Here is a 10,018-nt window from a genome sequence, read left to right as displayed (position 1 = left end):
TCCTCCTCCCACAGGTATCAGAGTTCACCTGGAGCAAATCAGGGCCTGGAGGAAGCTGTGAACAGCAGGAAACAAGGTGGGAGGGCTGCACAGCAGGCATCTGCAATTACGCCAGGATAAATTAAAGGTTAAGAAGGGCCACTTAACCCTGCTTCATTCAGAGGTAAATCTGCCCTAGTGTAGTGTTCATTTACCATGCTGTAACTTTGGGCACGTGAGCAGTTATCACACGACCTGATGCATGGTAAGCCTTGTCCTGGTAACTCTAAATTTCTTGCTTACCTATAGCCCTAAGCATCCATGCTGGTAGCTGCTGCTATGTAAAGAAAAGGAGATGTAGGAGCTGGCCCCATCCAGAGCTGCCAGCAAAGCCAGTAAGCTCTAACCAGTGCTAACCATGACTTCTCCCCTTGGGAGGAATGGGGAGTTTTATGAGAGTTGTGTACAACTAAGAGAAAAGTTCCCATAAAACTTACTTCCTAAAAAGCATGGTCTGAACTATGGAACTATGAGAATCCTGGCCTAGAAGCTGGACAACAGGGCAGAGTAATGAGACTCCTGCCTTCTAGTCCTCTGGGAAAGTCACTTAATTGCCCCATGATTCAGCTTCCCCACCTGAAAAATAAAGGTCATGGTAATTACTGATCACTGTACAGTTCTTTGAGACAACCCAGAAATTACCAGCTTCACACAGCTGAGCTCTAAAGTTACTGCATTTCAATACAGCCCTAAAAGGGAGTTAGTAGTAGAAGAGGTAGATCAATAGCACATATATCTTGCAGCTGGAGAGAGCAGAGTCAACATCTCTTCTGCTTTAGCCCTTATGCCATGCTGCCTCCTGTGTTACCAAATAGTCAATTCCATTCCTTTCCTGAAGGATGTCTTTCCTCTGCACACAGAGAAAACCATTTCCAAAAGGAGAAAGGGGGAAAAACAAGCAAACAGCAACAGCCAGCCTGAGGATTCACCATTTATTTAATTTTCTTGTAAAAAATCATAACCCTAAGGCCTTTCTCCTATGTTGCAGAGGAAGAAACTGCAACGCAAACCAGAGGCCAGAGTGTGGCTCACTTAAATAAAAACATGACACAAACAGTTATTTAACAGATAATCATCAAGCACCACTAGGACTGTGCCACTTTATCAGAGACCTGGAGGGATGAGCGTGTCTCCAGAAAGAAGCAGCTGCCTTTTCTGGACCAGGATGGAGGTTACTGCTTCTGCTGGGACACAGGGCAGGAGACAAGTATCCAACAGATCTAGATCCTTGCAGTCAGGGGACCAGGGACCTTCTTCACTGAGGTGAAGTAGCAAAATGGCATGGGACCTACCCCCAGGACTTTGGGAGAGGGTGGAGATCTGAGCCTTGGGTTCCTCCAAACACAGGCGAAAAGGGGAGATGGAAGGAACCGGTTAGAGTCACATCGGCTGCTCTACATGAAACATCCAGTTTTACATTTCTGGGGAAGGGAGAAAACAGCACCAAACTTCCTCCAACCTGGAAGTGGAGACATGCCTGGTTACACTTAAGATGGTTTTTGTTCAATGGAGCAAATCAAAATCCTCATGTTTGGATGAGCTGGACCCTCAGGTACCAGCTTTCTTGGCCAAGGTGACTAGTACAAATCCTCTGCTCTTGCTAAAAGTGCCACAGGAGCATCAGTGCCTGCTTTCCAAGGTCTCATCTGAGATACTGGCAGCAAACAGCATGGTACTCACCTGACTCAACTCAGAGCAACAAGGGCCAAGTCAGCCTGTGTAAAGTTTGCACCTGCAACAGGGGCATATGGAAAACCTGGGGCTCTGACCCTGGAGTCACCAAATCCAGGTAAGGCCCCTGAAACCACTCTTGAGCAAAAGGCCCAGATGAGAAGGGGGTGGAGAAGATGAAACATCCTCTTGGAGAGAAAGACGTAGTGGCAGGAAGGACTTTTCACACAATGTCCTTTCACAATCCTCTCTGCAGCAAGCCAAGAGGAACAGATGCACCTCCAGCTCCTTCTGGTGCAGTCGTTTGAACTCAAAGATGAAACATTTCCTTCTTTTCCTATGCCTAGGGAGCCCCCACCTTGGCTAGACAGAGGGAAGGCTTGTAATGAAGAGCTCACAATGGCACTTCCCTGTGGCCCAGACAAGCCTAACGCACAAAGGCTGTCAAGGCAGAGAGATTGTGAGAATAACGCTACAGTCAGCAATCGCAGCTTCCATGGTTCAGAGCCCAAACCCACCCTCTGTTCTGCTGCTCATCACTGAGTTCAGAAAAGAGGGCTGATGAGAAACATGTTGAGGGGAGCAAATGAAGGGAAACCAGCACTGAATTGCACTGTGCAAGATGAGGAGCAAGGTAGTGCCATTCAAGGATGGCAGCAAGTCCTGGATGTGCCCGAGAGTTGAGAAAAATCTCTTCAGGATGAGGAAAATAGAGACAAGAGGAGTTCAGATTTGGCTGGTGACAACAAAGCCTGATAAATACCCAGATGGCAACAGTGTGCCCACCTCCTCCTGGCTGTGCCTACAGGGATGAGATCCCAGTACACTTAACTCTTCCTGGTCAGCAGCTTCTTCAAGCAGGTGGGTATCTCCTTCCTCAGGCACTCCCAGGATAGACATGTGGAGCATCACATTCTTGTTGGAGGACAGCGAAAGAGTGTGATCATGTTTGCCTCAAGGCACAAGGTCACCAAGTCTGACAAACCTGACTCAAGGCACCACAGTTCAATTCAGCAGAGTCAAATGCAGCTGGGATTGCCAGGCTTGGTTTCCCCTCCTACCCAGGCCTCCTGGGCCACCTTGGTATCCACACACACACACACACACACACACACACACACACACATGGAGTCTCATCTCCACCTTGTGCTCAAGGTCGTTCAATGGGTTTTGTGTTGTAGCAGCCTGGGGGCAGATTTTTGCGGATCTCCTCCAGATTCTCGATATCGGCCAAGATCTCACTAATACTCCTCTCCAGCATCTGGATCCGGAGTTTCTGCATGCTGGAAGTCTTCTCAAGCTCTGACAGCTGCTGCTTCAACTGGCTGCTCTTTGTCTTGGCTTTGCTGAGGTTCAGTTCAAGTGTGTTCAGAGCCTCCTCATCCACAGTGCCAGGCTGGTCTATCGCAAAGGAGGAGGAGACCATGAATAGACCCTGGGGCTGGATCTTCCTGAACACACACCCTAGGCTCACCACCCACCAGTTATAGCTACGCAGGGATCCCAACATGCTCAGCCAAATGTTCTACTCCAGCCCTTGGGAAATGTGCCAAAGGCTTGGAACAAAGGTATGTCTATAAAGCAAAAATGAAGGTGCAGTTACAGCACAGGTTAGATGAGCTGTGCCAGCTTTAATTCCGTCAGCACAGGGAGTGATGCCAGCACAAATGTGATGGCATGGGCTCTGCTACATGCCAGGAACACAGCATGAGTCCCAAGTCCTCCCAGGGCTTTGCAGTCTGGGTGCTGGTGATGGTCACAATGCTACTGCTGCCTGTGATAGCTAGATCCTGCTAATCACACCTTCCTGCTGCAGTGCAGCCATTCCCCAGCCACACCTCAGAACAGGAGGAGAAAGCTAGAGTTGGTTGCCTTACCAACCAGCATGTGATGTTCTTTACAATTCACTGCATTTCTGAGGTCAGGAGCAGGCAGCAATAACTTGTGATGCGACTGATGAAGGGCGAGAAGTGTGGGCCTGGAACTGACATCTCTGAAAGGAGCACAGGTAGGGGCAGAAAGGGTGGCCATGGGATGAAAGCACTGCACTGAGACTCTGGAGAATTGGGTCCCACTCCAGCTTGCGCATCCCTCTTCAACTCAGTTTCCCCTGGGAGTGATACCATTTCCTTTCTATCCAGACTGTGCCTTATGGCCTAAGTATGGGGCAGAAACTGCCTTACACTATGTGCCCATCCAGAGCTTGACACAGAGAAGCCCTGATCTCTAGACACTGCTGTGATGCAAAGAAAAAGGAGCTGTCCCCCACTTACTTATCAGGTACAGGAGGTCTTCCAAGGCAGTCAGTGTCTCTTGGATGGCAGTTCCAGCCCCTTGGGCTCTGGCATGGGAACTCTGAGCCTCTTGGACAATCTAACAGGTACAAGAACAAGGCAATGAGTGGGCATTTCACCCAAACAGGTCCAGTCATTTTAAGGGTGAGGGTAAAAACTCACCTCCTGGACTGTGATAGCATCGGTAGCAATCTCCTGCTCTTTCCTCAGGAACTCCCCTTCTCTTTCACTCACTGTGTGCAGCAGAGCAGCTATTTCCTTCTCCAGTGCCAGGACACTATCTGCTGTCCTGTTGGCCTCCAGCCTCACATGCTTTATCTCCTAGGAAAGCGAAGACAGCAAGAGGAGGGGAGATTTGTGAGGCCAAAGGAAAGGACCTCCCAGATTCCAGAGAGCAGCAGTGGCAACAAGCTCTTGATGGTAGAGTCCAGTAGCTTGATGTTTGAGATGCTGAGCCCCCACAGCCCCTTTTGACTTCAAGAGGCTTGTTATGATCAACGCCTCTGAAAGAGAGTCCATCAGTGCACAGCCAGCAAGGCAGAAGGATACACTAGTCAATGGAAACAGGCCAGTTTGATGAGCCTACCAGGGCCAAGTTGCATCAATGTCCTTCCCCCTCATCCCCCCAGTTGACTTGCTTTGCCTTTAAGTAGCAACAGGAGCAGGGAATGACTAGTTCTGCCTGGCAACCATGCCCCGACCCCTCAACACCTGCCTGAGATGGCTCCTCTATGCGACTCTATGTGAGACCTCGGGGTCCATCACAGTCCCTCCAACACAATCTGATTTCAGACAAACTGTTTCAATTTGCATCTGGGACTCAGACCAGGGGAATTACCTATCAGACTATTTAAATAGCACATCCAAGGGACTGAGACCATTAATACTGACCCAGAGCTGGAAAAGATATGGGGTGAATGTATGAAGCAGTTGTTCACAAGCTTTTAGACTCAGAGCACCCTTCGGAAAATGTCAGCTCTAAGCTTTCACTCACTTTTTAAGCATTGAAAATAATACAGCAATTCTTCTGTTGCAAAGAACTCAGAAAGCCTACAACAGGGCAGAATGTTTTTGATACTGTGAATTCCTACTTGAAATCTCTGGGTTTATTTTGCGAATCACATGTAGGTGTTTACACATCCAACAGCACTGATATTGCACAACACCCTTAAAAGGACCTTGTGACACCCTGCTTCACTGAATTGCTGGTCTAAGGGTACTGCCTACACTGCAGCCATGCTGCCATGTCTAAAGACACAGCTACACTGTGGAGTGCAACACAGGATTGAATGAAACAGACTGTTATGGGGACAGCACCATGCCAGCTGCAGCAGCACACAGCTGATCCACCCTGCTTCTTGGCAGGGTCAGTTAACTTGCAGAGATCTGTGCTGCCTCAGCTGGATGGCAGCTGCTGACACCCACTCTCATTCATTTACAGCCAGTGCAGGTACCTGTGCTTTGTACTTTAGGCAGCTGTGCAGAAACAGCCACTGCAAGGATGACAGCTGCTCAGCCCTCATGCCCCCTCCATTTCCATTCCCTCTTTTTGCCTACCCAGTCCCCCACCCTGTTGTTCTGATACAAGTAGCCAAGCTTCCCCTTACCTGCTGGATCCCACTGGTGATCTCCTTGGCCTCCCCTGCCATGGTTCTAGCTGATTTTGCATGCGAAGCAGCATTGCCCAGGGCTCGTTCTGCTCGGCCAGCCTGCTCATTGGCACCCGTGACCAGGCTGCTGATGAGTGGAAGCCTGCTCATGGCATCTTCAGCTTCTCTCCTCTTGTCATCCACCTGCAGGTTAGACTCTGACAAAACACAAACAGCAGCTGTCAGGTCCCATAGGAAAAAAACATTCCCTCCAGGCCAGGCTTGGGGGCCATGGACAAATGAATGGACTAATGGAAACAGAACTACTCTCGTGGTCTCCAGGAGGCTGGTTCCTCCAGAACTACTTGTCCATAGAAGAACAGCTCTGGGTACAGAGACGAGGAGGGAGAAGGGTGTTTACATTCACATGGGGCAGAAACTAATCAGACTGGGCTTGAAACAATCATTTCCTGGGAACTGGGTGGATAGGATGTTTCAGTGGAAACTGCTGTGGCATCACCAGTGAACTTGAGGGCATGTTCTCCAGATAACAGATCAGAACTAGTCATTGTTCCAGACAATAGATCAGAACAAGATTTTGCTTTAGCCACAAGAGACTTACCCCTGAGATTCTTCAGGACACGATCAACTTCAGAGAAAGTGGCATTGCCAGCACTCAGTGCTTGCTGAGCTCTGGTCTTGGCGAGGTTGGCACGGGACAGCAGCTGAATCAAAGCCTGCAGTGGACACAAGGAAAGAGCAAATCACACACAGAACCTGGGAGCACAGTCCTGTTCCTAAAGCGGGGTCCAAGCCAGTTTCCCTTCAGTAGAAAGGACCTATCTTAGTGTGCAGGCAGAAGGTCAAATCTCAGTCCCGTTTGAAGGATCAGATGAAAATCACTGAGCTGAGAGTGCAGGCCCATTGCTGCACCCTCCCCAGCTTTAACACAAGGATAAGATGACAGCTTGCAGCAGAAGTCAAGCTCCCGTGCCAGGGATAGAGCACAGAGGGAGTGGACAACTGAACAAATTATACTGAGATGAAAGACAGAGGATTCAGCCCATATCAGTTGATATGTGGTCATGGCCTGTGGGAGTTGAAAGCTAAACCATGGTAGTTTTGTCCCTAAATGAAGCAAGATTAACTGCTCCAGGTTAGTTTCCACTTACTGAGCGACAGAGCAGACACACAAAATGGTTACCGCAGACCAGCTGACAGGTGGTAAGCTCCTTATCTCCTTCTTTTAAGGCAGTACAATTTGTTCATCTGTCCTAACACAGAGGGGGAAGTGTTTGCAATGTATAGAACCTGGGCACTGTCTTACCACTCTCTCGCCTTCCCCTCTCTGTAACAGTTGTTTGATGTCTTCCTCCCAGCTTCTGGTGTTGCTTTGCAGCTGCCTGTATTCTGCCATGTAAGTGTCCACCAAGCCCATCAGAACATTTGCCTCCTGTCTCAGCCGGGTTGCCTCCCCCTGAGACACCAAAGAAACAAGCAATTCACTTTATGCACTGGTGATGGGACTTTTGCTAAGGCTGTAGCCCACCAGCAGGAGTAAGAACAGTTTCTGTCTGTCCTATGATGGGCAAGCTACTGTGCTCAGGGGGGGGGAGAGGTTCAGAGGAGAGAGGTAAGAAGTTGAGATGAGAGGCATTTGGACTCCCTTTTCCCAACAGAGCACAGGAAGGGTGGAGGGGGTGACTGGTGATTTGGATTTGCAGGGGAGGAAGACTTTGGGGGGGTGTCTTGACCCAAACTGGCAGGCATGAAGCCCTCACCTGGAAAGACCCAGTGTCAATCTTTGCTAAGCGGGACAAAGAGTTGAGAAGCAGCAGGCTGCCCTGATAAGCACCATCTGCATCTGCTGTTGATCTGCTGGCAGCAGCCTCCAGCTCACTGGCAAGAGATTTTGTTTCATCGTATCTGTGAAAATATCATAAGAAAAGGGCATTAAGCCCCATGCCTCAGGGTATCAGCGTACAATGCACTAGGTGCTCCTCAGAAATGATGGACAAGGCCATGCGTTTCCCTGTCCTGGCTCCTCAGGACCTCCATCTCTGCCAGGCACCACAGAGATTTACCACCACCTCCGTCTCTTCAGCTAGGAAAGGAGAAGCAATGGCCATGTCCCTGCATGTCCTGTGGCCCTCTCAAGCCCAGGCTCACCTCAAAGCTGAGCTTTTCAAGAGTGACCCAAATGGGAAATGATTTTCAGAGTTGTTCCTATAAAGAAGGCCCCTTTCAAAGTGTCTTTAGCTGGGCATCACCCAGCATCAGTAATGACTATCCTGGCTGCACTTTTGTGATTGTTGCCCTCTAAGTCACTCTCCTTAGGCCCTTACTTTATGTATGGTTGGGTGTTACCCTAGTGCTGCACAGTCCCAGTCCTGGAGCATGACCACACTGTGCTGGGCCCCATATGAACACAGGGTGAAGGTTTAGCCCCTGCCTCACAGAGCTCACGGCCATGTATACTACTCTCTTCTGCAGTCCTCTCATTGTCACCACCAGTCTTAGCATGTCTGTGACTTTCTGAGCCAAATTTATCTTTGGTGTAAATCCAATGACACCAATGGATTTATACGGAGGGTGAACTGGGCCCCACACACTTAAGTTTCTGCAGCTTTCAAAGGAAATTGTATCCTGGTGAGACCACAAGACAGGTGGGTTCCTTAGTGCACTTCTTCACAGACCTTCTTCTCTCACCCTCCCACCATCATGGAGATGTGCATGGAAGTTTTGCGTGCACCTACTTCCTGAGCAGCCCTTGCATGGAATTTGCCAGGATGCCTCCTCCACTCACAGCTGAGCGCACCAGCTCCAGGGCCTGGTCAGAGTCATCCTTTGCTGCTTTGGCTGCCTGCTCAATGGCATTTGCTGCTTGCATGTGGCTGTAAAACAGAAGAGTTCCCTGAGAAACTAGGCCTGCAGACACTGCCTTGTTTCCTTCAACTTTTTCCTTATACAGTTTTATTCAGAAAGATCAACATCAGACCAGGTCCTTATGCAAAAGCGTCATGTCCCTCCTATGGGACATGTTGGCAAGAGGCAGTCACAGCCTGGAGCATACCAGCGCCGCAACGATCAACTCACCTGTTTGCTAATCTTAGAGCCTCCTGGGCCAGGATCATAAATCTACTTGAGCCCCCAGGGAGATTGGAAGATGGAATATACTGAGGAGAGAGAAAGATACAGGTCAGTGCTATTCTGATCTTTCTCATGCTGACAAACCCCGACTGAAGAGAAGACAGAGCTCATTATCCAGACACACTATGTGTCCCCCTCTGCTTTACAGCATTCATCTGCACAAGTAGAGTCCCAGTCACAGAGCAAGGCACTGAGCAAAGTTCTGCCACAGTTGTCTGATAACCCCAGCTGGGGCCAATGGGTGGATCTCTACCAACTCTGCTGAAAGTGGCTGTACAAGATTATCCATTGGAAAAAGTGACTGGCAGGTGCTGGTGGGGGAGGAAAGGAGTAGGGAGGAGGCAGATGGGTACTTGATGGAAAGCAACAAGTGTTTCCACCAAACCCCAGGCAAAAGTCAGTAGGGAAAACAAGGGAAGAGGACTCAGAAGCAGAACTCACTGGGCACTGCTGTAGTGGCAAAGCTGTGTTTAACATGTGAAGGCTGGGCACTGGTCTAGAGCAGCAGAGCTGGAAAATACTTACCACTCCACTCAGGGTCACTTTGGTTTGCTCTAGGGTCACCTGGGCTCTCTCAAGCAGCCCCTGGATATCCCGCACCTGCCTCTGGTACTGGTTCCCCAGAACTTTCATTCTCTCCAAGGTCACCTTGATGTCATCCAGGCGCCTCTGGTAACCAGCCTCCTGTCCCTTCATTTTGGACACTTGGCCCTCCAAGGACTTGTCAGAGGCTGGCAAGACAAAGAGCATTTCCAGGGTTGAGGGACACAGTGATGTGAAGCCAGAACAAAGCAGGAGACAGACTGCTCACAGGAGAGAGAAATAGTGCAGAGACAACACAAATAACCAGCCATGCTTGCCCCATGTCGAGGCTGCACCAGCAGTGAGGGATGAGCCGCCATGCCTCCCCACCCCGTCAGAAGTCCATCTCCTTGCAGCATGTTGCTGAAGAGCTGCTGCACTTGCCCCCTCCCTCCATCCCTGCGCCAAACACACACCACGATCAAAAAGGGAGCAAACTCATCTAACTTTGCAAGCTCAGGGCTTCTCTCAGGATGGCACGAAGAGTCTCCTCAATCAGCTGCATTTTCCCCTCTAGCTCCCCATTGTTCGCTGCCCCCTGGCCAAAATGTCCATGAGAGAAAAGCACCTCCAAAGCCTGCAGCTGCTGGAGGTACTGATCCACCTGAAAACAAGGCATGTGACACAGTCAGTAAGAAGGGAAGGCTTGATCTCAGCAGGAAGGGGAAGGTGAGCAGCCCCAGGACTTCCAGG

General features: G+C 49.8%; 1 protein-coding gene across 1 annotated transcript in view; it reads right to left on the bottom strand.

The window, feature by feature from the left end:
* Window positions 1-957: 957 nt before the first annotated feature.
* LAMC2 (laminin subunit gamma 2) overlaps window positions 958-10,018 on the bottom strand; it is a 36,619-nt gene continuing 27,558 nt past the window's right edge. The window contains exons 13-23 of the mRNA XM_014596023.3: window positions 9,773-9,929; window positions 9,269-9,474; window positions 8,690-8,769; window positions 8,350-8,487; window positions 7,375-7,519; window positions 6,921-7,070; window positions 6,216-6,330; window positions 5,612-5,811; window positions 4,167-4,325; window positions 3,984-4,083; window positions 958-3,111 (exon numbers count right to left, since the gene is read on the bottom strand). Of these exons, the coding sequence (XP_014451509.1) occupies window positions 2,861-3,111; window positions 3,984-4,083; window positions 4,167-4,325; window positions 5,612-5,811; window positions 6,216-6,330; window positions 6,921-7,070; window positions 7,375-7,519; window positions 8,350-8,487; window positions 8,690-8,769; window positions 9,269-9,474; window positions 9,773-9,929 (1,701 nt within the window). The 3' untranslated portion in view covers window positions 958-2,860. The remainder of the gene's footprint in view (window positions 3,112-3,983; window positions 4,084-4,166; window positions 4,326-5,611; window positions 5,812-6,215; window positions 6,331-6,920; window positions 7,071-7,374; window positions 7,520-8,349; window positions 8,488-8,689; window positions 8,770-9,268; window positions 9,475-9,772; window positions 9,930-10,018) is intronic.

The sequence above is a fragment of the Alligator mississippiensis genome, chromosome 5 (assembly GCF_030867095.1).
Source record: "Alligator mississippiensis isolate rAllMis1 chromosome 5, rAllMis1, whole genome shotgun sequence".
Lineage (NCBI taxonomy): Eukaryota > Metazoa > Chordata > Crocodylia > Alligatoridae > Alligator > Alligator mississippiensis.
Note: the sequence above shows the minus strand (reverse complement) of the source record. Positions and strands in the feature narration are given on the sequence as shown.